Source organism: Scedosporium apiospermum (genome assembly GCF_000732125.1).
Source record: "Scedosporium apiospermum strain IHEM 14462 chromosome Unknown SEQ_SAPIO_0099, whole genome shotgun sequence".
Taxonomy (NCBI): Eukaryota; Fungi; Ascomycota; class Sordariomycetes; order Microascales; family Microascaceae; genus Scedosporium; species Scedosporium apiospermum.
In genome coordinates this window covers 1370842-1398221 of record NW_015971800.1, presented here as the reverse complement: position 1 = coordinate 1398221, position 27380 = coordinate 1370842, and the positions used below count along the sequence as shown (strand labels likewise).

At 52.5% G+C, this 27380-nt stretch overlaps 9 protein-coding genes across 9 annotated transcripts; 4 read left to right on the top strand and 5 right to left on the bottom strand.

The window, feature by feature from the left end:
- Positions 1-3687: 3687 nt before the first annotated feature.
- Positions 3688-7167, top strand: SAPIO_CDS5832 (uncharacterized protein; the record flags this gene model as incomplete). Its single annotated transcript, XM_016788079.1, has 6 exons — positions 3688-3768; positions 4495-4900; positions 4962-5167; positions 5242-5464; positions 5727-6384; positions 6471-7167. 6 exons carry the CDS (start codon positions 3688-3690, stop codon positions 7165-7167), a joined length of 2271 nt encoding a protein of 756 aa, XP_016642395.1.
- A 584-nt stretch (positions 7168-7751) lies between these two features.
- On the bottom strand, positions 7752-8757 carry SAPIO_CDS5831 (Catechol 1,2-dioxygenase; the record flags this gene model as incomplete). The annotated part of the gene is made up of 2 exons (XM_016788078.1): positions 7752-8456; positions 8560-8757. 2 exons carry the CDS (start codon positions 8755-8757, stop codon positions 7752-7754), a joined length of 903 nt encoding a protein of 300 aa, XP_016642394.1.
- Positions 8758-10321: 1564 nt separating this feature from the next.
- On the bottom strand, positions 10322-12379 carry SAPIO_CDS5830 (uncharacterized protein; the record flags this gene model as incomplete). The annotated part of the gene is made up of 3 exons (XM_016788077.1): positions 10322-10540; positions 10651-11756; positions 11827-12379. 3 exons carry the CDS (start codon positions 12377-12379, stop codon positions 10322-10324), a joined length of 1878 nt encoding a protein of 625 aa, XP_016642393.1.
- A 1147-nt stretch (positions 12380-13526) lies between these two features.
- On the bottom strand, positions 13527-18628 carry SAPIO_CDS5829 (Beta-ketoacyl-[acyl-carrier-protein] synthase II; the record flags this gene model as incomplete). Its single annotated transcript, XM_016788076.1, has 10 exons — positions 13527-14014; positions 14087-14328; positions 14407-14612; positions 14668-15082; positions 15161-15500; positions 15564-16388; positions 16859-16892; positions 17242-17388; positions 17447-18157; positions 18215-18628. 10 exons carry the CDS (start codon positions 18626-18628, stop codon positions 13527-13529), a joined length of 3822 nt encoding a protein of 1273 aa, XP_016642392.1.
- A 350-nt stretch (positions 18629-18978) lies between these two features.
- Positions 18979-19979, top strand: SAPIO_CDS5828 (Ubiquinol-cytochrome c chaperone; the record flags this gene model as incomplete). Its single annotated transcript, XM_016788075.1, has 2 exons — positions 18979-19381; positions 19456-19979. 2 exons carry the CDS (start codon positions 18979-18981, stop codon positions 19977-19979), a joined length of 927 nt encoding a protein of 308 aa, XP_016642391.1.
- Positions 19980-21790: 1811 nt separating this feature from the next.
- Positions 21791-22919, top strand: SAPIO_CDS5827 (uncharacterized protein; the record flags this gene model as incomplete). The annotated part of the gene is made up of 4 exons (XM_016788074.1): positions 21791-22008; positions 22081-22324; positions 22414-22749; positions 22818-22919. The coding sequence occupies 4 exons, from the start codon at positions 21791-21793 to the stop codon at positions 22917-22919; spliced, it is 900 nt and encodes a 299-aa protein (XP_016642390.1).
- A 612-nt stretch (positions 22920-23531) lies between these two features.
- SAPIO_CDS5826 (uncharacterized protein) lies at positions 23532-24816 on the bottom strand (the record flags this gene model as incomplete). Its single annotated transcript, XM_016788073.1, has 3 exons — positions 23532-23538; positions 23594-24053; positions 24405-24816. 3 exons carry the CDS (start codon positions 24814-24816, stop codon positions 23532-23534), a joined length of 879 nt encoding a protein of 292 aa, XP_016642389.1.
- Positions 24817-25483: 667 nt separating this feature from the next.
- Positions 25484-26358, top strand: SAPIO_CDS5825 (Tetrahydrodipicolinate N-acetyltransferase; the record flags this gene model as incomplete). The annotated part of the gene is made up of 2 exons (XM_016788072.1): positions 25484-25662; positions 25977-26358. 2 exons carry the CDS (start codon positions 25484-25486, stop codon positions 26356-26358), a joined length of 561 nt encoding a protein of 186 aa, XP_016642388.1.
- Positions 26359-26361: 3 nt separating this feature from the next.
- SAPIO_CDS5824 (Integral membrane protein) lies at positions 26362-26876 on the bottom strand (the record flags this gene model as incomplete). Its single annotated transcript, XM_016788071.1, has 2 exons — positions 26362-26482; positions 26575-26876. The coding sequence occupies 2 exons, from the start codon at positions 26874-26876 to the stop codon at positions 26362-26364; spliced, it is 423 nt and encodes a 140-aa protein (XP_016642387.1).
- Positions 26877-27380: the final 504 nt, after the last annotated feature.

The window sequence follows — 27380 nt, the reverse complement described above, 5'->3', positions numbered from 1 at the left end:
CAGGCTTCTGAAAAAGGCCGCTCCACCTTAATGTCCCAACTCACAAGAACCAAGGGCGTTGTGGCATGCATGACAGATGTGCTAGGACTCATAGTTGATCTATCTCCTTTGTATTACTTCGTACTTTCGGGTGAGTTGATGATCCAAGAATACATTGATCCCTACATCCAATGTTCTTCGTGATGCTAATCATTGCTACTTGGGGCTGTCGAGGCGGCCCCCCCCCCCCCTTGTGAAGGTACCAACGTTGACGCTAAAATCCTTCCTTCTTTTCCTTCTCTGTCTTTTCCTTCGTTTCCGCCCACCGCTGAGAAACTTGCTGACAGCTCCAACTGTCAGGCTTATTTTGCCTAGAAATTCTGTTGATTGGATTGGTGATGTTGGGCATCATGAAGGAGCAGCGTCGTAGTGTTGAGCTCTTGTGCCACATCAACACATTGGGATTCCGGATCAATCCATTCCATTCTCCAACTCTTGATTCTGGATTTCTTTGTCATATTTGTTCTTATTCTAACTGCTCCCCGTCCTCCTCTTCTTTCTTCTTCTTTTCCCTTTCCTCAACGGGCGCCCCTCACATCCTCCCACTTTCTTATGCTCGGACTGGGTACTTCATGCCTGTCTCTCATATCCCCGTTGCGTGGTAAATTAGACTTTGATGGCGCTTAGCCAGCTGACATAAACCAACCAATGCAGAACATCAATCATCGAGTACAAAGTACGAACTTATCAACAGCCTACGAAACTATGAAGTAGAACTCTCGATGGCACAGCTTCAGACTTCGTAACTACTTCGTTTCCTGCGCAGTAGTTTACATCCAGGTACGTGCGGACATGGAGAAGTTATCGAGATTGATCTGCGCAAGAGCGGGGCAGAACGAACTCGTGCAGGAGAGGTTACAGCTGAAGTTGCAACGACCAAAGTGGGATTACCAGATTTCCTTAGTGTGAGTTGGTGCTGTAATAATTACTTCGGACTTCGTAATAATCTACGCTCTGGACCCCTGTGGCGGGGAGGGCTGAGGGAGTGGAGCCGTGCCACTAAACTGCGACTACGACGTTGGCGTCTCTTTAAGATGACTGGGGTGCAACACATCATGAGGGTGGAAAAAGTACACTACTATGATCTCCTCCCCCATCATAAAATGCGTCTGAGAAGGCCTCATCGTTATTATGCCCATGGACAAGGCTGGGGAAACTAAGAAACTAAACGATAAGTACTAAAGTATATTGGTCAGGTGCTTCAAGTCATTGTGTACCCCATCCTGGTAGTGGCGTCTGCAGAGAGAACGGTGAGTTGATAGAAGCATGAGAACACAGTATCAATGCTACCGAGATCTAAATTTGACAACATCAACAGAACTTTTCGCGTGCGTACTTCGTGCATGCGAAGTACTTGAGCAGCTGTGGGAAGATCAACACTTCACGACGCAATGTTTTTACCGATCCTCGATCAACGAGTCACATAAGCTTCTCCGTCCCAACATCCCACGGTACGTCCTTCGATAAGAAAATATCATGGTACCTACGAGGCAGGAACACTCGGCAGCTTCATACATATGAACTGGATGTAAGTGCTTAGAAGATATTTATGCATGCATATGTGCAGCGTATGGGGCTGGGGGTATGCCCCGACTGCACGAGAGAAATCTAGCGAACCAGACAGGGTCCTCAAGGTTCAGACTCCAAGCCTTCGCCAAGCTCTCTCTCCAGTTGGCTACTGATTCCTTCTTCCTTTTTGGTCCCCAAAAGAGGCGCAAAGTACGTACCCAAGCGTGCATACATCTCTGTCCTCTGCATCACGTAGTCCAGTCCTTTCTTCGAATCGCCAATCTTTCCACTCGAGAAGCCTTCGACGAGAGCTTCGGATTGCCATCTTGCCTCAACGCCTCGAGATTCCTTTTCGGCCCGGCTCTTAATTCCGAAAGCTCAACAGCGGAAAGGAAACGCGCACGACCGCCAGCGAGAGGATTTGCTCGAGTTCTCAGCAAACGCACACTATCGACACATCATTTCAGCATACTTCGTGCTCCAAGCGCCAGGGTATCTGTGCGGGCTGTTGGCGCCCTCAATCACATCAATATCATTTAAAGGCTGGCCATTCGCCATCCTGCAGACTGTCAATGGTACAGATCGGAGACTTTCACATCCCGTCTCACCTCGCCTCCTCCCAGTACAAGTGAGTCCAAGTGTCGGCTCTATTGAGACTGACTGCGGCCAGCTTGTGGAAAAGCTTTTCCTGGGAAATCTTCGCTCTCTCCAAGTAGGAAGTACTCACGTACCCCCTCAATACTTCCTCTCCAGACAGTACAAGGGAAAGTACCATCCCAGTACAATCTCACTTGCCGCTGCCCTTCATTGTCGCCTATTAGTATTACCGACGCAGGAAGCCGCTTTGAACGAGGCTGCTCCTTCTCCCATCTCAGAACCACCTGCAGTGTTGCCCACCGAGACTAGCCTGGGAAACAGCACTCCACTACACAAGCTCACTTCGACCTAGTTTAGCCGAGTCGCGCTTTCTGCGACACGACCCTTCACCCTTGTGCCTTTTGTCCTTCCCGCTACGGTCATCCCGATTTTGCCTGCCGCGTCTGGTCCTATCTCCGGCTCTCCTTCCGCCCACCTCAGCTCTAATATCCCGCCTCCCGCCTCCGGGCAAACCCGCCGTATCCTAGAGAGCCTAACCCCGCTTCAACCAGAAAAAAACTTCACCTCACCGACGTCGGGTTGTGGATCGTAATCGGTACTCACATACCCTGTACATCCCATCTTATCCTTCTCTTCGCGCCAAGGTTGTCCAAAGTGGTATTGGAAACATCGCTTTGTGCTGCGTGCCAGATTCTGCTGTTGACAGCGTCAACTTTTCCCCAAACGCTGCCTCGATCTGGCACGACTACGCCATAGGACGGGCTTCCCCTTTCCCAGTACCATTGCGTATCTTCACCAAATGTTACCGAGTCTCTTTCAATCCAGAATTTGGCCTTGGTGACTTTAGAGGATCCCGTCGCGTCGGTAACTTTGTTGCTTCAGCATTCGCGGGTCCTGGGAGGAAACTCAAATCGCTCAAGTCGGCAGCGGCCGGCTGCATGAGACTAGTATTGGGGGCAACCCGTTTGCAATTCTTTACTGCTCTCCTTCCTTGTACTATAATAACGCTCGTTCGACTACCCTTCTGGCCGGACCATTTTTGAATCCCCGCCGTTCACGGGTGCCAGGAGTTGTGGATGCGGTCTTCACTATCCTCAGCTCGTCGCATGTTTTTATTCTTTGGATAGTGGAGTTGGGAACATCGCCGATTTCCTCCGTGTCCGAGACCGACCGAAATCTGAGCACCACTGTATCGACAACAAGCTCCACCTAACCGGCTGCCAACCTATCGTGGAGCATCATTCCCTGTCCACGGATAATGTAATAGACCGCCTGCTCGAGAAAAACAACTACCAAGCAGGGACTTGGCGTTACGGCAGTGAGGAGCTTGACTCGAACCTAGTTCTCTCCCATCCTTCTCTTGCTCGGGCGGTGTCGCCCTGCTTAATACCACCCAGTACATCACCCCGGGGTGCCTGGCTGTTCGCTTCTCACCTCTCTTTGCATCGTTGCAGCCAATCTGACGTTCACGTCCCACACCCGATTATACTGATATTATCGGATGCCGGCGCATTTCCCCCGGACCGGTGCACCGTCGCCGCCATGACTCGTCCCAAAGTACCCGATGACAAACGACAAAGAACAGCTCAGGCTTGTGAAACCTGCAAGCGACGCAAGCAAAAGGTGAGAGTTCAAGCAGAAGTAGCACGAGTTTCTGCCAAGCCTGTTGTTGACTGTCATCAGTGGATGGCTACGTCTCCCTTGAGTTTGAAGATGCTGTTGCACTTTTCGTATCTTATATTCCTTTTTCTTCGTACTGCCACTTTTGATTCAGTGCCATGTATGCCACTTGCTTCTTTTGCCAGACTTGTATTTCACCCTCACCCGCCCGTACATCACTCCTCACGCTGCTTCCCCGCCTCTCTCTCTCTTGCCTCGAACGCCGTTGATCAGTTGTCGCATATCTGTCATATAACGAGCGGAACAGTGGCGCCTTGACAAGATAACCACTACCCTGCTTCAAATGCTTCGAGACACGTTGCATGTGGAGAGCCCTGCTACGACCATGCTGCGACATCGAAACCGGAGCTCAAATGACATTTTCGGTACGGAGTATCTTTCTTGGGAGGTACAATACGCGGGGGAATCCTAGTCATCCGAGCTCTTATTCTGCCACCACGGTACGATGCGAGCTTGTCGAGTGGCATTGTGTGGGCATTGCAAACTGACCTTGTCACCGGGTCCGCGCTCCCGCTTCTCGCCAAACCTTTCGGATTGGCTTCTACCTTTGGTTTCTCCCTTCTCCCCGTTTACGAAGGCGAAAGGTGGCACAGAACAGGTCCTTGGCTTTTTGATCTCGTTATTTGCGCCAGCTTCTGGAGACTAGATGCTAACCTTTGATTATAACAGTGCAACGGCTTACAACCATGTTCGGCCTGCATCAAAAGGTCCTCACCGTGCACCTACAAGTCTGAAACCGCAGTCGACCCCGCCCCCCAGCAGAAAGCTTCATCGCCTACGAAACGAAGACTTACCGAGATCTCAGGTACCCCCGCTGGAAAGCCAACTCCGAAAGATAACCAAGCGGTGAAGAAACCGGCTATCCGCCAGAATACTCTTCCCACTAAGCCGACTAGCCAACGACCGAGCGAGACCGATGCGATTCCATTATCAAAACCCCCAGCAGTACCTGGTGATACCCAAAACACTGCTCTTCACGAATCTAGCTCTCGTCAAAGCACCGTGTCAGGGGCAGATGACGAGGCGGAGGTCTTTACAGAAACAAGACTACTTCAAGCCCCCAATGGCCGTCTCAGTATGTGCCTATTCTGTGGCTGCATTTACTTATCGTTGGGTACTAACCGACCTCGTTCAAGTCTACCTCGGTGATTCTGCAACTCTATCCTGCCTCCAAATACTTAGGTTCATCGTTGGAGAATTTGAGCCTTGCGACTTTACCAATGACCCAAGTCGTCATAAGATCATGGAGAATGTGATTGATTTCGACTCAAACCAGGAGCTCCCGGGTATAATTCCTCCTCCACAAACCGCTCAGGTGCTTCTCAACTCTTTTTTCGCCAATGTAGGAACACCCCCTTTCGTTTAAAAATCTTCCCTACGCACCGCCGCCACTAACGTATACTTCCTCCCCGTCAGACCCATGGTCTACTAGATCTCTTCAACCGTACCGACTTTGAGCGTGCCGCAATTGCATGTCTCCATAATCCATTCATAGCAAAACCGGGAATGCTAAACCTCATGTACCTCAACTTTGCAACTGGTCTTGTCCTTGCAACACCAAAGCCGGGGAATGACGAAGACGCTATCATCGGTCGTCTGCGGCAATCTCAGATTGATGTAGCAGAGAATTATTTCCGGAGTACGCAAAGACACATGGACCCCCTGACTCTCCACGAAAAGGGAGATTTTTCGTCGGTTCAAGTGTTGTGCTTGATGGCCGTATATTCCTTATCAGTCTCGAGACGGAACGCTGCCATAACTTATTTGGGTAAGACAGCCTTGGCGACCTGACCTTGACCACCTTCTGAGTAGTACTCAGTGGGTGAGGGAGGCGGATCCCCCCAACCATTTTCTATACCTATACGTGTTGGCTCAGCACTTTCGCTGACGAAAACTTGAAGCAATGGCTGTCCAATCGGCATTCACCCTCGGCCTTCATAGAGGGATGCAGATGCAGCTGATCTTTTCGAAACAGGAGCAAGTTGTCCGCCGGAAGGTTTGGAGGAGTTTGTTCGTCCTAGACCGGTTCCTGGCAGCTGCTCTTGGGCGTCCAACGCTTATAGCGGAGGAAGACTGTTCAACCGATTCCCTCGAAGCTCTTCAGGAAGAACTTGGAGAGATGCCCGAAGACGACCGCTGCATGAACCTTGCCGTCGATATTGCACGGCTCATCGGCCGTATATTGAAAACGGTATACGCTAGCAGAAGGGTGACGACGAAGTTAGCCCAAGAGTTCACAGCTCATAGTCAAAAACTGGAGAAGCAGCTCCAAAAAGAATTCCACTGGGATCGAGCCATGGACCCCTCTACACCAACGATAGAAGCTGTTGCTATCCTCCACCTAAATTTGTTCCACTCTCATGCCGTTCTTCTCTACACACGACCTTTTTTCCTCTATCTTCTCAAAAACGACCAGGTTGACAAGGTTCCCCCGACAAAGTTCAGCCAGCGGATGCAAAGATTCTCAAGGACATGTGTGAAAATATCCGAGCACACTATTGAGATTGTGCAAGCCGCCCATAACGCACGATATCTGCCACAGAGAAACCCATTCGTCACGTAAGTAGTTGGCTGCAGCGTCATTCGGAATCGCGAAGCGCAGGCTTAAGCAACGTCCCACTGAGACCCTGACTAACCATCTGCAGACACTTCCTCTTTGCGGCAGCCCTCGTGATCCTCGGAAACGAATTCGCTCGACTCCATCCGAATCCGGGATACTCCAGGCAGTTATCCAACGTCCTGTCCATAGTGGCGTATTGCGCCCAGACCGATCCACAGGCCCGCCGCCTCACCTATATACTCGAGACTTTCCGAGACGTAGTAGCACGGCGACACCGCTCCCAGTCAGCAGATACCGAAAGAGACCCCTCCCGTGCGGTGCCTTACGCTGTATCTCCTAGGGACAATATTGCGCCTGGACCTAGCCGTATTCCAAAGATTGATACAGACCGTTACAAAGGACCATCGGTTTCAGACGGACTCTCTACTAGAACCCGAGTGCCTGTTGGATCTCCGATGCGCTACGCACCTATAATACCCTCGCTCCAAGAGGCGCCCTTTCAAGGCCCAACCAACGGAGCCTCGCCAGCAAGTTCAGCTAGCTACTCGTTGAGAGGTGGCGATGCCATGCCAGGGCGGCGGGCAAGTGACGTGAACACTCCCGCGGGCGAGGACGAAGTTAACCTCGACGCTCTCTGGCAATCGGCTCACGGAGAGCCTCATCTTAGTGGCGTTCCGCTATATCCGACATTTCCAACAGGGCCATCCAAACCGATGCAATCCGAATCGGGCTCGTTTGGAATGTATGACGCTTTCCTACATTCACAGGGTCGACCTTCATAAATAGCGAACTGGGCGTCGGCCAGCGCAACCTTGTTGGGGTTGCCCTAATTCAAAGCGTATAGATCTCGCGGAGGGGTGTTGCCGGACGATACTCTAACCGTGGACACAGGGTAATTGGGGCGTTGCACCCCGTTGCCCTCGTGCGCTTTGGCCAGTTTCCAACCTACCAGTTTCTTTTGTCTTCTCCATAGCTATGGGGCATCTCTCTTTGTATTATCCCCCAAGCTACTTCGTACATAACATCTGCTAGAACCAGGAAGAGAGGGACTGACGGGGGAAAATATCCTTAAAAAAAAGGGGTGACTGATGGTTTGGGGTTAGAATCGGATGAGGCAGGTAGATTCATGATGTTCGATACCATATTTTTGTTAATTGAATAGGCAGCCTAGCAATGGCATTCCTTGGGGTTCTTATACTAAGGGTACTGCGTATTCTCATCTCGCTTGACATAAAGAACACTGGCCATATTATCTCGGATCCGACCTCTTCCGCCAGGAGTGTATCCAACCCAGAGTGCGTCCAAGAATCAATAGGCACAGATGTCAGAAACTTCGGCGACTAAACGGGCATTCCTCCTCCCACTTTTACACCCGAGACAAGGCAAAATCGTAGACCAGTGTCCACTTTGCATCCTGATCGTCTTTTCGGGTAACAAATTCCACAATGAGATCCTCCTTCACTGCAAAAACGGTGTCATTCGTCAAGTACTTGTCGCCCTTGTCGAATATCTGCGTCGTCAGGGGCCTATACCCATCGGCAGTCACGATGACATGAATGTGGGCAGGCCTCCAAGGATGGCGATCCAGGAGTTTCAGAAGCAATCCGCTCGGGCCGTCGTCGGGGATGGGATAAGGAGCTGGACGTAGGCAGTAGAGAGAGTACTTTCCAGCTTCGTCCGTCCGGAACCGACCCCTCAGGTTGAAATCGGGCTGATCTGGATCCTGCTGCTCATACATGCCGTTCGGGGCCGTATGCCAGACGTCAACGATGGCATTTGGGATGGGGTTCCCTTTGTCGTCGACGACGCGACCGGAGAAGTGGGCGAGGTCCTTGGCGAAGGCGTCGCGGGTTTCGGGGGCGACGATGCTGGCGCCGTTGGGGAGGATGGGGGCGTCTTTCCTGTAGAACGGGCCAAGGATGGCGGAGGAAGTGGTGCCTATGGAGTCTGGGGATGATTTCCGGAGAAGCTTGGAGGAGATTTCGTCGACGAGGGATTCTAGACCTAGGATGTCGCAGACGAGTTGGGTTTCGTTGCGTCTGTCGTTGGACATTTGGCCGGCTTCGTTGATCTATAGGTTGTATGGTCGGCGTTTAGCAGGGGGTCTCCAGGTATTGACGGCGGGTCTGAGGAACGGAATGGTGCTTTACACAAGGGGAAGGGGTTTTCCATACAAATTCGACCGCAGACATCCACTCGGCGACTGTGAGGTCTACTTCTCGAGCGAAATCGTGGAGATGACGAAGAAGGCTCGGCATGATTTGGGCGAGTCTCTTGTGTGCATTGGGTCCTGTGGCGGCAATGACCTGGCCCGTAAAAGTCGGGTCGTAGCCATGGCTAGAGGCCTTCGCGGTGGTGGCAGAGATACTCATTGTGGTTGCTTGGGAGTGGTGGATGGTGTATATCTCTGGGGGATGCTTGAAGTTCAAGTCAACGATCTGAAAGAGGATCGTGACGAAGGGTTTCTTGAAATATCAGAGCTGTCATACCAGAGGAAGGCGGCAGTTTGAGACAGACTGGTTGCTTGCTCCTGTCTAACACTTATACTGAAGTCAAGGGGAGGGGGGGGGGTCTAGCCTCCCGTCAGAATCAAGGCAATTGTATGCGGTGCAACGATGATCCTAGGATTTGTAACCCTCGCGACCTAGAAGGGCTGTCTTGGTTGGTAGCTCCGTCCATCACGCCATGGCTCTGCGGGAGACGATATCGGGGGAGTTCGCGACATGTGCATTCGCTTGCGCCACAATGAGAAATATATAGAGGCACTTCTGGATCCCACCCTCGACCCTATTCAGAGGCTACGGCGGGCGCAGGGCAGCAGGATCCTATTCTTGTGTCGCAACGAGATCCCCCTCCTTCTGCCCCAAAACCGCAAGGAGTGTCTATGATGGAGTTCTCAGAAATGACGAAGGTTTTGTGACAGGGAAGATGCTGGTAATGCGAGACTCTCCGATAGCAGCAGGCAGGATTGATCCTGCTCATGCTCCTATTCCTATCGCCTCCCCTTCCGCCCAAGCACACAGCTGTGCCTTGCCAAACCCCGGCCTGCGCCGGGAGAATGGTTCCATCTCTCATGTGCCTACGATCTGCCGGTCAGATAGGAGACAGCCAGGATGGGACTTTTTCGTATGTTTCTTTCGCAACGTCAGGCAACTCTTTGACGAGCGTGCATTGGGATTTCTCGGTTAATTCTATTTTTATATCTCGAGGGGAAGCCAAAGGATGTCAGGCTCTGCAACTCCATCGGTGACAGGAGCTAAGGAAGCGTCCTTGCGGTCGTAGCAGCAAGGTATCATCCAACGGCCCCCTGGACGCCGCGGCATCGGGATGATACCATGTAGGGGACACCCCGGTAGAAGACCACCAATCTAATGATAGATGAATGTCAGTTAATGGAACCCAACGGCCTCCTTCACTGATATCAACATCTCGTCTTGACCAGTCCATGGGAGGAGGATTCTTGCTCGGCCGCACTTTGACCCGAGTTAGGAAGAAGTTGGGGGCCAACATCTCCCCCAGGTTACAACGTCGATCACGCCAGTTTCCTCCACATTCCCCACGTGGGATTTGCCGACCGGCAGTACCCATGACGAGTCCCGGCCGTTTCCCCGAGTAGCCAACGAAAGAGTGCGGGATGTCTGACAGAGTCCCCGAGCGGAGATGTGCTTCGCTTCGGTCTGCCCACTTTTTTCTCGCATGCAACCACGAGGATGGCCGGCTAGATTCCGATTGGATTGCTGAAGGTGAGAAAGTGACAGCTTCCAACTAGGATAGCACCTCAAAAGGAGAGGTTTAAGCGCAGGTTAATAGCTGTTATCGTGGTCCGTCCTTTTGTCGACCACATTATCTCCGGACGGGACGCAAAGGGAGCCGACCAGCAGCATTCGAAGGTTGCCCAATCCGAGCGGCTCGACATTCCCTAATCGAGGATTTCTTTTAGTTCCCGTTCGATTGGGGCAGAAGGTTGGGTTCGACTGCAGGGGTCTTCCTCGCAGGCCCCGGAATATGGTGTTGTAGGCCTTGCTTCACGGTTTCATCCCCCGCAGACATGTCCTTCACCGGTCTTGTAAGGGAGTTGGGTGGAGAAAGAGACGATCTATTCTGAGAGGGAGCCGCGACACCATGCGAACCAACCTGTTGGCCGAACCGCGAGTTCTATGGAGGAATGTTTAGTTCGCAAGCAAGAAATCACTTTGACTCTCCCCTCCCCCGACAGCCCATCTTTCTTTTTGTTTCAACACCAGTGCACAATTTTCTCCTCTCACATAAAGTCCTCCGACTACTTGGTCGTCCGACTTGCCGTCCCAGTCCTGCACCTCCCGGAATCCGGAACCACTACCCTTTGCAGCACCTACAATCGCCGACTTATACTCCAAGAAGTCCAAGTCTACCGGTGGCGGCCGGACGATCTGCTTCCACAACTTTAATCGAACACACTCCTCGAAGGCCGCAAGCACAACCAAGCCAGTCACTCCCGCGAGCACGGAGACTACGACTAAGTTCCCCACCTTGACCGCGACAACGGTCACGGTTCCGTCGGCCCGCGTTGTCTCATTCTGTAGCATTACCTGCGCTGCTCCATGACTCTCCAAGAAGTGGTCTAGCAGCAACTCCAGCCCCTCCTCGACCCCGCGAAGCGCGTCGACGGGATTGCTGCCTAGGCGGCCGTTTCGGGCGCTGACGTTGTCGATGTTGCGGAGGAATGAGTCACCCAGAATCGACGTATACAGTGTTGTGAGGGTCTGTGACAAGTAGCTAACACTGAGGAACGCAATGTTTATCAGCGATCCCGTGGGGTCGATGTCATGTGGGACTTCTTCAGTGTGTGAGACCGTAATAGTCTTCTTCGCTACGTCGACCGTTACCTTGAACCTAGTTGGCGTGAAAGTGGCCTCGCATTGCACCTGATTTAACCTGTCGTAGCTCTCCCCGGCGACGAAGCCATACATGTACCGGGACTGGCCGTTCACGGCAGCCAAAGCGGTGACGAAGTCGCTTACCAGGACGCCCCAGGTAGGGAACCCGGCCCATTTGCCGTTTGGAAGAGACCCGCTTGCCCAGAACCCCGTCGGGGCGTAGATTCCGCCCGGTGTGGGAAGTACGTCGAGCTTCTTGAAGTTAAGTCTGCTTGACGCGTTGTATTGGCATGACACTTTAGAGCGATACCCATCTTCGAGAAATGTATAATGTAGGATACGAGCTTCGGCGATGTCCTCCGGGCCATCTAGTCCGACAAGGCCGACAGACGAGCCGACACCGTACAATCGTCCTTGGTAGGCAAAACCCGTGTTATCTAGCTTCGGGTAGCGAGGAATGGACTCGTTTCGGGAGGATGCCTGGCCCGCGGCGTTTAGTAGCAAACCGGTCCTGGCTGCACAAGATGGCGGGAGCCAGATAACATCAGCTTGTGGACTATCCATTTCGGAATGCATCGCACTTACTCTTCCACGCAAGGTAGCTAAAAGTTCCTAAATCTACGGTTTCCCCCAGGAGCTGATCACAGGGAACCGCAGGGGCACATAGGCTACCCCATAACTCCGAGCTTGATGGGCCGAAGCTAGGAATTTGGACTTGCGTTGAGTAATCCGAGGTTGTGATCTTCGGTGTGAGAGAACCAGCCCAGAGTGCCGCCGGAATCTGGAGCAACAAGAGCCAGATGAGGGTGAACCAATTTCGCCATTCGAAGACGGGGATTCCCTCAACTATCGCCCTTCGAACCCTCAGGTTGTCGAGTGTTATTGGCTTCGAGGGAGGCAGGAGCTGATCGAGGGTAATGAACCGGACGAGGCTCTTGGCGATATGAGTCTGGCTGATGGCGGCCGTAGTTGCGGTGATTTGAACTCCGATCTGGATGTATACCCGGTTATCCTCAACCCATCGCACCAAGCCGTCATCGATGAAAGTCCGATTAGACAGGCATATCGTGGCGATTATCGAAGCCAGAGAGACTATTACCGATAGAATCAAGGACACGATCTTCCATGGGATTAGCATGGTTGCAGAATCCAATAGATAGCGAAGAATGAAATAAGAGCAGAAGTGAAGACTGATAAGCCAGGCCGGGCCAGCCTAAGAGCTCCGATATCACAATGACCACAAGTGGCGATGTTTAGTAGGTTGCTCCTCTCTACCTATCTACTCGGGAACGGAAGCCCTTTAAGTACTGCCTTTTGCGTGTCATAGCCATTGTGAGTTCTAGCCGCCGACTTGACGTGGAGGACGAAATTCTAGCTGCAGAAGGCTTTATCTAGTGATGATTAGGTTCTCACTGCAGCCGCAACTCACTGCTTAAGTGAGTGTCTGCAAGGGGAATTTCTGGCCCGCATGGCACATCCTTGCCAGCCAATCGTGGTAGCGATGAAAGTCTCAGCTGAAGCCTTCAGACGGATTGGTATGCGTTCCCACAAGACTTTGGACCATTTAAAGAGGCCGGCCCTCGGTGGGCCGCAGGTAGGGTCGGAGCCTGGCCCGATACCAAAGCCGCCAAGAGTGCTCGCGCAGCACAAGCATGCAAGGCTGGCTTTATTGACTGGCTATACGATCAATTCGTACAATTCCTGCCGTTAGGTCCCGCAAGGGAGCATAGCCGAGGTGTATTGTTCCTTAGGGTGAGAGGTGGATAGTCGAAGAAAGTTGAAGTCTTTGCTGTTGTTGAGAGGAAGAATCCTGTTGGAGGGCCGTCGAGTTCCCATAACCGTTTTATGATATCGAGCTGGAATCCTGGGGGAATGAAAGTGAACGAGGACTAGAAGCAGTGACAAGGGCGCCGCCGCTATTTACAGGGGGAGACCAGCTCCTCATTTGGGGTTAGGATCATTGATTTGGCTCCGTGAAATGACGCGAACCGGGCTGGGGCCGGGACGGAATTCAAGTCTCAAAAAATAAGGTAGTGCACATGCTGGCCGCGGTGAAGTTTGGAGCCACTCTTATTTTCAGGGGGTAAGACGAGATATTGGGAAGTTGCTGAAATATATAGATCGACCGCTTTTGTCTACGAGTACAAAAAATCAATGGATACATGTCTATAAGTGAGGTTCGCTAAAAGGAACAAACACCAGTCTCCTATGGGCCAGTGGCGTCTCGAGATACTCACGCACCAGAAAGCCTGCATCTTGAGCGGTTAAGGCCAGAAATTAACCCTTCACCAAGACTCCGGTCCAAAAGTCTGCCCCTCGGGAACCTTTGCCTGCACCGCTCCACCTTTATAATCCAACGTTGTTCTCACGATGTCATTTCCCCACCACGAAGGGGGATCAATGTTATTTAGCGTAAACGCAAAGAAGATGACGAGCGTTGCGAGCGCCAGACCGAGGTCAAGGCCGGACGACGTGAGGAAATTGAGGCGCCTCCACCAGTTAAAGTAGCGCGAGCGGATGTGATGTTGGAAGAGATAGCCGACCATTCCCCAGGTGAGGTAGTTGAGCGGGGAAGCTGGCGGGATCATGCCGGCGCCGCCAAAGATGAGCGGGGCCATGAGGTGCTTGATGGGCGAGGTAGGCCAACGTTTGGAGGCGTAGTAGATGATGATTGGGACGATGGCGCCGAGGCCAAAGAAGAAAAAGAGGCCCGAGTAGACTTGGCCTGGGGAAAACATGCGGGCGGGGCCGATGAGACCCCAGATGACGGAGGCTATTTTTTTGTCATGTCGTTCAGTAAGAGCTCTCTGAGTTTGAGGATATCGGACGTGGCATTGGGACTCACCTGCAAAGAATACTCGGCCACCAGGACAAGTGAACCTCTCGGGCTGTTCGAGCGTACATACCCCGTCGATACTGGAAAGGGCGCCGTTGAGAACCATGATCTGAATGAAGCAAGAGAGTGTCGTGGAGACAACCTGAGCGAGGAACATGGTTCTAGGCGGTATCTTCATGTAATGGCCAAATTTGAGGTCCGAGATGAAGTTGAGGGCTTGAGACATGGTGATGTAGCCAAAAGTTTTGAAGCTGATAAGGGTTAGCTTGCACGGAGTGAGGGAAAAGAAAGGGTACTGCTTTTTTGGGGGGGGGATGGGTGATACGTACATCATGAGCGCCAAAGGGCGACCGGGCTGAATGTACCCATAGATGAACTCAGTAAGCACGTTGAGGCCTATCTGATTATTTGTAATTGCTTGAATAATGCCAATGGGTAGCGAGAAGCCAAAGGAGATGAAGACGGCCAAGAGGAACGCCCACCAAGCGAGATTCGTCTGGTATGCGGTGATGGTGTAGAAACCCATGGCCAGCATCTGTAAACGTCAGCATTGCTGAAAAGGACTAATGCCAACTGCCGCGGCTACTTACGGCAACGAAGAGCGACATGTACCACCACCCTGGCGCCTCGGGATATTTCCTCATCATCTTCATATGGACGTCGGGCTTCTCATTTGTACTGTTCCGATACTGGCGCCAAATGCGATCGCCGTTGTGCAAGTAGGTATACACTACCAATGAGGCGATGGCGGCAAACGAGAGACCGTAGGAGATGGCAAAGGTGGTGCTGATGAATAGGGGCGAATACTCGGCGTAGGCTTTCTCATCGAGAGTAAACTCCGGGGTTAGGATACGAGAAGAGTTGTACTTAGCTCCCGTGTTGTCGTAGGTACCCGCATCGCTCATGGGGAGGTATTCGGCGTACCAAACGCCGGTGTAGTGGAAGAGAGAGGCTGTCACAACAAAGAAGAGCACCACGCCTATGAGGGTATTGGCAATAGCATGCCTAGAATTCGCCATGTTAGTCTGCCGGTGCCTTCCATTTCAGCACTAATAAGCGTCTTTCTGTCCGAGGGACACGTACCAGGGAGGAATAAGAGGCGAGCCAACGAAGCCAGCGACTTGGGTCCAGTCGAAAGTCATGGGAAGAATGGATAGCCCCGTGATACCACCAAAAAGTTGGTTAACAATCACATTATCTGGCGCAAGCCATGTCGGAAAGGCAAAGACGCTCAGGAATTGAGCGAAGTAACCGGGGATAAAGTAGTATAGGAAAGCCGCAAGTGTAACATATCCGAACCACCGGTACCTAGGCATATTTCCCCCAAGAACTCTGGGGTCTGGGCGATCGCGTTCCTCATACATGGCGTTCATGAGGGTAACGGACACCAGAGTGCCGGGCCAGATCATGGACGCAGGATACACTGAGAAGGACATGTGAGCAGATGTTCATCCTCTTCCCCCAAGTTACTACTCAACAGACGTACCTAAAAACTTTCTCATTATACCGGCGATACCATATCCGAGTGACTGAGTTGAGATAGTCAACATAAGTTGGAACGGGATGCCGAAGTTTTGCTTGTAAAAGACGAGTTGGGCGAGAATGATATCGGTCGCGTAAGCAACGGAGAACGACACACTGGCCATGACGACAATGACACCATGTTCCTTGACATTGAACGGTCCGGGGTTCAATGACCACTTGATGCCAAAGGTGTTGAACTCTTTCCCTGGCATTACTCTCGCCCAACCATGACCGAGAGGCCATGCGACTATCTGGGCGATAAGGGGGCCAATACCAATGGACGGTTGGCGAAGTGAGAAGAGCGTATTCATAGAGGCCCCCACAACTACCAACGACAGCCCAATCACCCATGCCCTCACAGTATTGCATGGCAGATCTTGGTCGTAATTGTGCACGGCCGCTCGAACCTCGGCGTAGGGTGAGTCTTCCTGCTCCTCATCCTCATCGCCGGCCTTAAGGGCGATTCCTTCCTCGCTGTCAAGATCCACAGAACTCTTACCCCCAGGTCCTTGACCGAGAGGATCAAGAAGTAGCTCGTGTTCGGAGCCCTCATCATCATCGTCATCGCTGCGGTGAGCCGCGGAGTCGCCCCATTGCGCCACACTCTCTTTCAAGTTCTCGATGGGGCTCCTTGAGAAGTCGGACGTCTTGGCCGAGGATCCCGTCGCCGCAGAAGGATGTTCGGTTGGGGTGGAAGGCCCGGCAACACCGGATGGTGTGCCGTCCCTAGCCCGGGACATGGCCTCAGTAGGGCGTCGTAAAGTGCGTTTGGCAGCCTCAGAGACAGCTACTTCTCACATGAGGTGCTGGGGCTTGGGTGAGGGGAATTGGGGTGAGCAAGGAACGGATTGATGTGAGCAGGTGTCACACATGCGATCCCTGACTCTGTCACAGCATGCGGCGCACAAGACACACGGATTCATCAATTATTAGGAGTTGATGAGCCAGGATTCTTCAATTTATCCGAATGTCTGGTGTGAACGGCCCAGCGATGAAGTTTCTCAGATAACTCGTCCCGAACGAAGTAATCGATGAAGATAAGATATCGGGAGATGCTAAGTGAGGAGCCAGGACGCCGTAGTTTGGCGGAAAATTGTACCGTGCTAAGGTTCGAAAGGACAGTGTCCTTTTTTGTGTTGATCCAATCCTGGTCTTCTCTCAACTGAAAAGGGAAAAATTGGGGTTTAATCCGTTTATAATAAGTGGGAGAATCAACGTCAATTGAGAAACTGGTTCTCGAAGCTTAAAACAGGGTACCAGTGTAGATGAAGTTGAGTTTGCTAAACTGAGGCTGAAACGTGTCCTGGATTCAGCACTGACAAAGTAGAAACAGGCGACGCACCTCCCACGCGCATCGTGTACTTCGTACCTGCGCCTGCGTATGCGTCTGCGTCTACACTTCACTCCCGCAACAACCGCGCGTGTGCCGGAATAATATTAAATTTAAAATGCTATCCAAATCACATTCATATCATCTAAATCTAGCTCGTAAATTATGCTATTCAACATATCATAGTCCTTGCTTTGCCGCTTCTAGATTTAATTGTACACTGAATCATGACATCCTCAAAGTCGCCCTTTATCATACAAATATGCACCAAGCTACGCCGCCGTCTTTCTTAGACAAGTCGCGAAAATACCAGGGATGAATTAACACCTCCGAAGCCGAAGCTATTTGATACAGCCACATCCAGTTTCTCCTTCTTCTGGGACTTGTTAGGGACTAGGTTGAACTTGATGCCGCCAACATCAGGATGATCCAAATTCAGCGTCGGAGGGACAACTCTCTGCATCTTCAGGTTAGCAGATGAACGAAACAATTTCGAGGTCTAGGGGTCCTATTACCTCATGGATGGATAGTACCGTCAATAGCGCTTCCAGTGCACCTGACGCTCCTAACAAATGGCCCGTTGCACCCTTGGTGCTGCTCACCGTGACCGCGCTCTCGTCAACATCCTTCATGAGCTCCTTAATCGCCAGAATTTCCGCAGCGTCGCCCACGCGCGTTCCGGTAGCATGCGCATTAATGTAATCCACCTCAGATGGCTTCACCCCAGCTTCCCGAAGAGCTTCCGCCATGGCTCGGAAGGCGCCGTTCCCATCTGACCTCGGCGCTGTTATATGATGCGCATCGGCCGTCGATCCCCAGCCCTTAATCTCAGCATAAATATGCGCGCCCCGCCTTTTAGCATGTTCTAATTCCTCAAGAACGAGCGCTGCTGCACCCTCGGAAATCACGAACCCATCCCGGTCACGATCAAATGGCCTGCAGCTTGCGGTTGGGTTGTCATTGTAAGCTGTCGACAACGACCGGGCCTTTCCGAAGCCGGCAAGGGCTAGGGGGTGGATGCATGACTCCGTGCCGCCGGCCACCATGACGTTAGCGCGGCCGAGCCTAATCGTAGTGAACGCGTCGCCTATCGAGTCGGCCCCGGTGGCGCATGCGGTTGTGATGCATCGCGTGGGTCCCTGGAGACCGTACTTCATCGAGACATGGCCCGCTGCCATGTTCAAGAGAATCTTAGGTACAAAGAACGGCGATAGTTTCCTGTAGCCCTATTTATATATATTGGCACCGGTCAATTCGTATGCTCTACTGGACCCATGACTTACATCCTGATTGTATCCCAAACTCGTAGTATAAAGATGATCGAGATCACCGATTCCGCTACCCATCGATATGCCTGACATCGCTTTCTCTTTCTCCGTCGTCGCCGCCCAATCAGCATCCTTCAAGGCCATTTCGCTCACGGCGACGGCGTACTGCGTATGTCGCGGCATCTTGTCCTGCTCAACAGCGCTGAGCCATTCCGACGGTCGCCACTCATGCTCCGCCCCCTTCCCTTTATCCAAGGGAACGAGACCTGCAACGGTGCTCGGAATTCCCTTCCACTGGCTCGCCGGCGGGCGCTCTGTAAGGACACTAGTAATACCCGACTCGCCAGCTAGAACCCGTTTCCACGTCGTTCGCATCCCCACGGCGAGGGGTGTAACGGCGCCGAGGCCTGTCACCACAACTCGCCGCATCTGGACGCCTTGTTTCTGAAAAAGAAGTGAAAGGCGGATGACATGCTTTCCCGCCTACGGAGTTTGGTGAAGTGAGCTTGATGCAGGCGACATATGACGGAAGCTTCAGCTCATATACCGGTCGCATGAAGAGATCGTGAGTGAGTGAGATAACGGACACTGTGGAACCTATGCCCAGAATCAAATACTTAGACAGTGCGAATTATCCGGCTAAGGGAAGAATTCCTGAACTTATTTTTTAGAGGCTCCACACGCCCGAAATTTTCCCGTCGCGACTTTCAACCTCATCTCGCGAATCGCTGCCGAAAAGGTCGGAAAGGCCAATTCACAATCCTCCACATCCTCCCACGATGGCCTGTTCACGGTGCGGCGTCCACGCGAGGACGCTCCTCCAACGGGCGGCCCAGCAACAAACCCAATTCCTTCCCGCCAATTCGCGACTCGCTCGATTACCTACCGTCACTTCCGTGCCTCAGAGAATCGCAACGCAGACCCGGAGAGAGAGCACGCAGGCGGGTCCTGCGAAGACGAAGACTAGCGCGAATAAACTCGACGATAGCATCCCCACGAGGAAGATTGATGGTACCGGTCTCGTCGGCTCGTACGCGATCTATGGAGGGACGCACCAGGTTTACAAAAAGGTTGCTCAGCCTGCGGCCTACAGCATCTCGGAGGTAGACCGACACAATGGCACGTTAGAAACGCTGGAGGATGGCGAGGAGGTGGGCAAGTCAGAGGGCACATGGCACAAGCGTACGTATCCAAACCAAACACCCCGCCCCATCGTTTGAACTGCGGATCCTAACATTTTTCATTGTTCATTCTAGTCCTCGGCCTACCGCCCACCTTTAGCACATGGTCCCAGGTCACCATGCTCCGGATGTATGTCCTCGTCGCCCGCGCCCGTTGCCTCGAACCCGAAGCCTACCAATCCTGGTACCACCAGCTGCTCAACCACTTCTTCTTCGATTGCGAGCGCATGATGGACATCAACCACGGTCTCACCGCCAAGAGCCAGCGCCAGCGCTTCCTCAAGGACCTCTTCGTGCAGTGGCGCGGCCTCCTTGCCTCGTACGATGAGGGCATCGCCAGGGGTGATGCCGTATTGGCGTCGGCGGTGTGGAGGAATCTGTACAAGGCGAAGGAGGATGTGGATTATAGGAATGTGGCGGCTGTGGTGAGTTGGATGAGAGCGACGCTGTGGGATCTAGAGAGGATGAAGGATGAGGATTTGGTCATTGGGAAGGACTTGTTTAGGAAGTCGCTAGAGTCGCAGTTCCATATTGTGGATACGCAGATTAGTGCGGTGAAGGACCAGGTTGTAAAGCCCGGGGATAACAAGTCGAAATGATCCTGGTAAAGGCTCTGTTCTATTTGCCAAAGAAAATCTTGGTGGGAAACTTGTAAGAGATACCGACTTCACTCATTGTCATATTACGAGATGGTTCTAGAAAAATAATAGAGTGTATGATTTCAGATGGCATGTGGTATTTCTTTCTCGTTTTCTCCTTTAAAAAGATCTTAAAAGAAAGAAAAAAAAAATCAATGCTTGTGCCAGCGAAGGGGATTGCTCTATAACGGGCTGCGACTGGGATTGGCAAGGCAACGCGAACAGAGGAACTTCGGATGTTAAATGGACGTGGGTTGGGAACACCCTCATGGCCCGAGGACAAAGGGTTGGTTAGTGGCATCGAGCCTGTCGGCCTAGCCCGCAGATATCGGATAGGCAGAGATACTTCCCCGTCCGTATGTCGATGTGATCCTCCGTCATCTTGCAATTCGAGTTAATTGGGCAGACGAGGTTCTTCAAGGTGAATGGCGTTGTGGCCCTTCTCGTCGGGATGGAAGTTCTAGCAAACTTGTATAAAAATTCTCTACGGGCGATGTCGAGCGGGGTGGTATCCCTTTCAACTCGTCTTATCACCAACCTCGCTGCGTTGGAGCATGTCATGTTCGAACATAGGTGTTAAGATTGAGGAATTACATCTCGGGCTAGTCTAGGTCAGGATATCCACCCATTTGTTCCGAGGTGAAAGCACCGCTCCGTCAGGCGCAGCCTTTAGCCTCGCCAGTACTTCCATGGCAAGCCAGTCCTGTGCAGTTAAAACCAGCAATCGAGTTGGCAATAGAGCCTGGCCATTTCCGGTTCCAACCCAGAAGGCGGGCTTCCGGCCTTCATGCACCAGGCCCCCAGACATGACCAAGCTCATGGAGGTATTGGAGGTGACATCGGGCATGTCCGCATGATCAGCTGTGTTTAGATGCGTGAATGAGCCCTTGTAAGTGGGGAGATTGCCATTGAGCGGTTACAGACCCAAGCTAGACGATAGCTTACCTTCAACGTTGCCATTTCTCAGTGGCCTCGACAATGTATGCGTAGCATTCGACCCATAGCAGGAGCTGGTGGTCTTTGTCCGGCCAGCGTCTGGTCCATTTTCCCGCTTTGGATTGTCGACGGCTGAGTATTCGAATCCATGTCAGTGGCGAAAGGTATCAATCAACCGCTCTGTGTAACGATGCCCCTGATTCTGAGCCCGGTTCAGGGCCCTGGGCGCGCTCGAACGGATGAGCCCGCACCAGGACTAGCGTACGTGGAGGCAGGTCCCGCTAACCCCGGTTCTGCGTTCTATGCTCACCCACTACACTAATGCATGCAGGAAATTTGACGGGGATTTTCGGTCTTGGCCCCGATTCGATTCGGTGCCCAGCTTTCGACGTCGAAGCCATACGAAATACTTTGTGGTTGAGTCCCCTGAAGCTCTCATCCGAATGGGTTCCGGCCTATGAATTGGAATAAGCGCGAGCCGTGAATATCGATGATCTTTGAAAATACTGTGATGCTCACACTCACCGCTCCCGCGATTGTCGACGTGTATTATCCTCTCTGTCTCTCCCCATCCCCCCGTGCTCCATTCTACTTCTCGCCTTCTTGCGCTTCCCTTCCTGAGTTAGCCCCAGTGCTCTCACTCCGTGTCTGCCCTGCACCTACCTCAGGCCAGTCGGCCAAACTTGCCCGCCCCGCCCCGGCCATCCCCAAAAGCTCAGTCGAAATATTTTAGCTGGCATAGTGGCCTGTTCGCTCTCATGCCTTGGGAGGCGAGGAAGGTAAAAGATAGAGAGGGAAGAGGGAAAAGAACTAAATAGAGACACAAGGAAACTATCATGATGCGCCGGTCTCTTTCCAGCCTCACCCTCCTCGTCGCCAGCGCCATCAGCATCGCCCTAGCCCAGGACACCACCCCTCCTGTGGACAATAGAACCTGCCCGATGATGCAGCTAGGGCAGCCAAATTACTGCAGAGAATGGCACATTGTTGTCGAGGGGGAAACCTGCGAAGATATTTGGTCCCAGCACAGAACCTGGATGACGCTTGCTGACTTGTATGGCTAGTCTTATACATTGATCTTTCCCCTTTTCTTTTTCTTTCTTAACTGACCACCACCTACTCTAAGCTTCGCCTGGAACCCTACGGTCGGCAAAGACTGCTCCGGCCTCTACACCGGCGACTACGTCTGCGTTGACGTCCCGCCCCAGAAAGCCTTGACTATTACTTTTCCTAAGCCCGAGAAATTCACCCTGCCAGAGTATTTCTCATGGACCCCAGCGCCTCTACCAACCGTTGATGCAGACTTCACGCCCACGCCCTCCCATGGTCCAATGCCGACCAATTGCATATCTCACTACCTGGTGAAAGCCGTAAGATAGTTTACTCCCCGCAACTCTTACTTAGAGTACTCTAGCTAACCGATACCGTCGGGGTTTTCCCTACTTCTCTCATACGTTAGGGCGAAACATGCGATGACGTCCTAGCAGATTGCGAACTTATCACGCGTGAGCAGTTCTTCGAATGGAATCCCGTCCTTGGTGGGAACTGCTACGGCCTCTTGGCAGATCACTACTACTGCGTATTCGCGTTTGACAAGGAAAACCTGCCTCTGCCGGCGACTGTCAAGACGAAGCCCGAGAACGTGCCGGCGGACTCGGCGTCTAATTGTGTCGCTTGGTACAGAACCACTGACGGGGACGACTGTTATCTTATCTCGCTTATATTCTCCACGTTCTCCGAGATCGACTTTAAGACATGGAATCCTTCTGTTGGTTCCGATTGCTCCAGCCTTGAGGTGAGTTTGAGAAGTGTCCTCATGCTCGAATCCGAGTGGGATCAAGCTGACTTCTTGTTTCCCTGTAGATTGGCATGTACTACTGTGTGCCATCCCCGGGAGTCCGACCACAAGGACTACGACAGTCATCCCGACCTTCCTTGAGGACTATTAGTCTACAACCCCTCTAGCAACAACAACAATACACTCTGGCGACACTACCACAACCACTAGCGAGGCTATAGTACCCACTCCATAGCCGATATAGGGAAGTAACTTTTCACTAAGCGCCGCTTCCTGGCTCCGCGCCATTCGTCCCCATATTGTCCCACAGCTGGCCCCATATCTCCTTGGCTACCATGGTCGAAGGTTGCCGTCGGTTCTACTTCGTCCAGCCGGGAGATAGTTGCTGGCAGATTGCCACCGATGCTGGAATCACGGTTAGGTAAGAACTTAACCTGCAGCCGACCTAAGCAAATCTTAGTCTCTCCAGTTTCCCCTTTCTTCAACTGAGGCTAATGCTTGTTTTCGCCCCTTCCTGCAGTCAATTTTACGAATGGAACCCCGCCGCGGCGCCGGATTGCTCTGGGGTGTGGGCCAACGTCTATGTGTGCGTTGGCATTTCCAGCCCCGTTGCGACTTCTCGGGCATTCCTCCTCAGCCTACATGAAGTTACCGCATATTCATCTCTCTCTCCTTCCTTGTATTTTCTTCGCAGTAGTGTTGCTAAAATATTAGATCCAAATTTACACACAAGTCTTAATACAGTAATTGAAGCTTCTTCCTTGTGTTTCGTGGAGTTTTCATTCGCTGCACGAAATGTGGAAATCATAAGTCTGTAATAAACATAATCCTGGTGGCATACCGCCTCCCATCAGGTCTCCAGCCGTAAGTGCCCGGATGCCCCTCCTCGATCCAATATCCTTTTCCAGGTTGTTCGCCTCCTTCCAACTTAGCTGTAAACGGATACCAGACTTTACCTGACAAGCCGTCCTTGTTCACGACGGCTAACAGGCTTTCCTCCCGGGCCTTGCTAGAAAAGAAGTCGCAGGTGAGGCACTGCGACATCAGAACGGAGAAGTCTCGTAGTCTCTTCATCTTGTTACTCATCTCTAGTAGCGGCTTGAGGATGATGTCCTCGATCTCTTCAAGACAATCCCAAGGGGGGACCGTTCCGTTGTACGTCTCTGGCCCAAGGTCTAACTGTAGATGAGCGAGCTTGGGAAAGGCACGCGGCATCAGGTCGAGATACTCAGCGAATCGCGCTCGTTGCTGGACCTCATCCGTGCCGTCGAAGGAGCCAAAGAGTGTAAGGTCGCAGCGCGCTATTAGAGATGTAATGTGATGTATATCATGGCCGGTTAGGATAGGGGCGTCTGGCACGACATATTGTCGAAGGAGGCCACGGACCAGGGGATCGTCTCTTATAAATACTGTGTTTGTCGAGCACATTACATCCCAGGCATCCTCGTAGCTAATATATATATAGAGGTATAAGTTCATGCATTCGAGACAGGCTCTGGGAGTTTCTTACCCTCGCTTGCATGATAGCAAATAGCCCATAATTCCTACTTGGCACCTCTCCGGGTCGGTCGACGGCCAATACCAGCAGCTCCTGAAGCCTCCTTCCAAACATGAATCATACCACACAGGGAATTGGTAGTAGTAGCGCCAACCTTTATAATCATGAGGCATGCTACTGTGGCAGACACAGCTCCACCACCTCCAGGCGGGAGCCCCACGCGGCTTCGGCTCCCACTTCCTGGGTGACGGGAAATACTCCGCAAGCGGGGGATATCCTCCGTGGACAGGCTCATGGCCTCCGCTTGTCTCGTAAGTGTGCAACGGAGCCCGGAAGCGGAAGTCTATGTGGATCGTGCGGTCGCCGAAAGCTGTGTGGAGGATCTTCATACGGAGCTCCGTGGGCAAACGGAAGAAGAGAGACTGGTCTTGTGGTGAGACATCCCGCGCCGCTGGATGGACATCAGGAGGACGGGGGAGAGATGGGAGAGGCGGTGGCTCTGACGACGCTTGGGACTCCTCTTTACGGGTCTTGTGCCTACGTACGAATTCGCGGAGGCGGCGCATCTTTTCAATGGGGGAAAGAAAAGAAAAAAAGGGGAGAAGGGGGTTGGCTGGAAGCTGGATGTGGTCTGAGGGACACTCCAGGGAGTCCAGAGGGAGAAACCAGTCAAATATATATGCTCAGGCCACAGACTCGGTGAGGTTGCATGTCCAATTTTAAAATCCAACTGTCAAAATACGGAACAGAGGATCCAAAAAAAGCGGGAATAATAACTCTCTGTAAAATAAAAACTCAGTATATCGTGTAGATGTAATGACTACTGCGAGGTCTGAACTAAAATCGAGCGTTTTCCTTGACTCTAACACGGGTGACGGGTGAAACTCCCGAGTGTGTCTATCTCGGGCCGGAGCCGAGCCCGATGGCTGGGCTCAGGTCAGGAGGTTCAATGCTGGCTCTAAATAAATTGTACCCCGCTGCTTTGTTTCAACCCAACGAAGCCTCGGCCTCATCTTGAGAGAGAGTGCGAGAAGAGGAAAGAGAAAAATTGAACACCATCGTATCGTGTTGCTCGATGACTAAAGCTAAACGTTGCTGCATTTCGGATTTAACGACACCATTTACGATACCCCAAGAACTGCCAGCTCTCGAGACGCTGGTAGCCCCCACTCTCGCCTTCTACCTCAAAGAAACTTGAAAGCGACGTGATCTTCACCCAGAACAGATCCGGTCATGCAGGACTCGAGTGAATTCGCTGCGGAGAACCGCAGGCGCATGCATGCCGGCGAACTCTATTACGCTTTCACACCCGACCTTACTGCAGACAGGCGACGATGCGGGGCAGCCTGCGCTAGATATAACGCTGCTGGGGGGAACGTGTCTAGGCGCCATCTCCTCGAGTTGTGGAAAGAGTAAGGGTCCTCTTGTCACCCTTTCTCACCAGGCCCCTTCTCTCCTAGCCACGACCGCATTTCCTGCCCTTCTGCGGAGAAAAAGCTCTCACTAACAGGCACTGTTCGCATCAGTATCGTGCAAGATACCACAGTGTTGCCCCCTCCATTACCCCCGCCGCATGATACCCCAGCAGAGGACGACAAGTTACTGAAGGACTTCCCTTGGGTCGAGGCTCCTGTCAGGATGGACTATGGTTTTAATGTGAAGTAATGATGATCCGCTTGCTTCTCCCCAAATCTCTCTTCCTCGCAAATATCTAACCACCGTATAGGCTCGGCAAGAACGTGTACGTCAACTTCGGGAGCACATGGCTAGACACGTGCTTAATCACCGTCGGTGACCGCACGCTCATCGGTCCCAATTGCTCCTTCTTCAGCGCCACGCACCCTCTAGACCCAACCCTTCGCAATGGAACTTCCGGTCCCGAATCAGGAAAGCCCATCGTTATTGGCCCGGATTGCTGGCTCGGCGGTAACGTAACGATTCTGGCGGGTGTGACGATCGGTCGGGGATCAACCGTTGGAGCTGCGAGTGTCGTGACAAAGGACGTGCCCGAGTATACTTGCGTGGCTGGGAACCCCGCTAGAATTATTAAGAGAGTTGACGTATCGGCGCCTCCTCCTGATGAGGGCGGCGCTGTTGTGACCGAATAGATTTCATAGACCGCCTTGAATTGAAAACGACGATATGACTAGGACGAGGACGTTGATCCAGCCCCAGGCGAAGGGGATCCACGGGGACATCGAGAAATAGCCTGCGTTGTAAACGGCACCGAGCCTGGACATCTCAAGAGTCAGTATGTTCCTTCACCGCCTCAACCGCGAAGATGCTAGATAGCGCTGGCGACCGGGCTCCTTCATTATTCTTACATCAGTCCGACCACGCTCCCTGCAACAAGACCTTGAGCTCCTGCCACAAACAAATAGGCGACAGGGACGATCCAGAGATACTTCCACGCAGACCTCTTATGACCGTGCATCACGACTGCGATGCTGGCAGAGGCAAGGTGGAAGATGGCGTAAATGATGAGCGTCCATAGCAGCGTGAACCTCCATATATCACTGATGTAAAACAAGGACCGCTCCTTTCTCTCCGTCGGGTCGAGGATCTCCCATGTTAAGCTAGGAAAGGGCGGCGTCGTGTAGCCAGGCGGCGGCTGGTGATGAATCATTTTGAGGTCGTCGTCGTAGTTAGAGTTTGGGGTTGTCTTAATTATTGACGGTACGAGTTCTGGAAAGGGGTGGGAATCAGCCCCTTCCCTACCGCAAGAGTCGTGGTCGCTCGCGTCGCATTATGCTCTTGTCTGGCGGTAATGGTGCACAATTGGCACCTCGGTGGATGGGACAAGAAGCGGTCGAGGTTTTGTTGTCTTGAGGTTGGCGGATTCAACATTGACGCATTGGCTGCTGATGTCACACTGGAGTGCAGCAATTTTAGGGGGTTGGCGTCGCCGTGCCAGCTCAATCCACCCCACAGCCTGACGTGTTACAGTGCGGTAGTCAATTCCATTTACTGGCCTGGCTACTGGCGCACATGAAACTTGCGCCGAAGCTTCAAGCCGTCGACGTGCCTCGGTAATTTCTGTCTTGATGACACACGATCCCACGATCCCGCGACCAGCGACAGCGACATCCCTAAACCAATCCCCGAGACCAAGAAGAGTTCGACCCTCCAA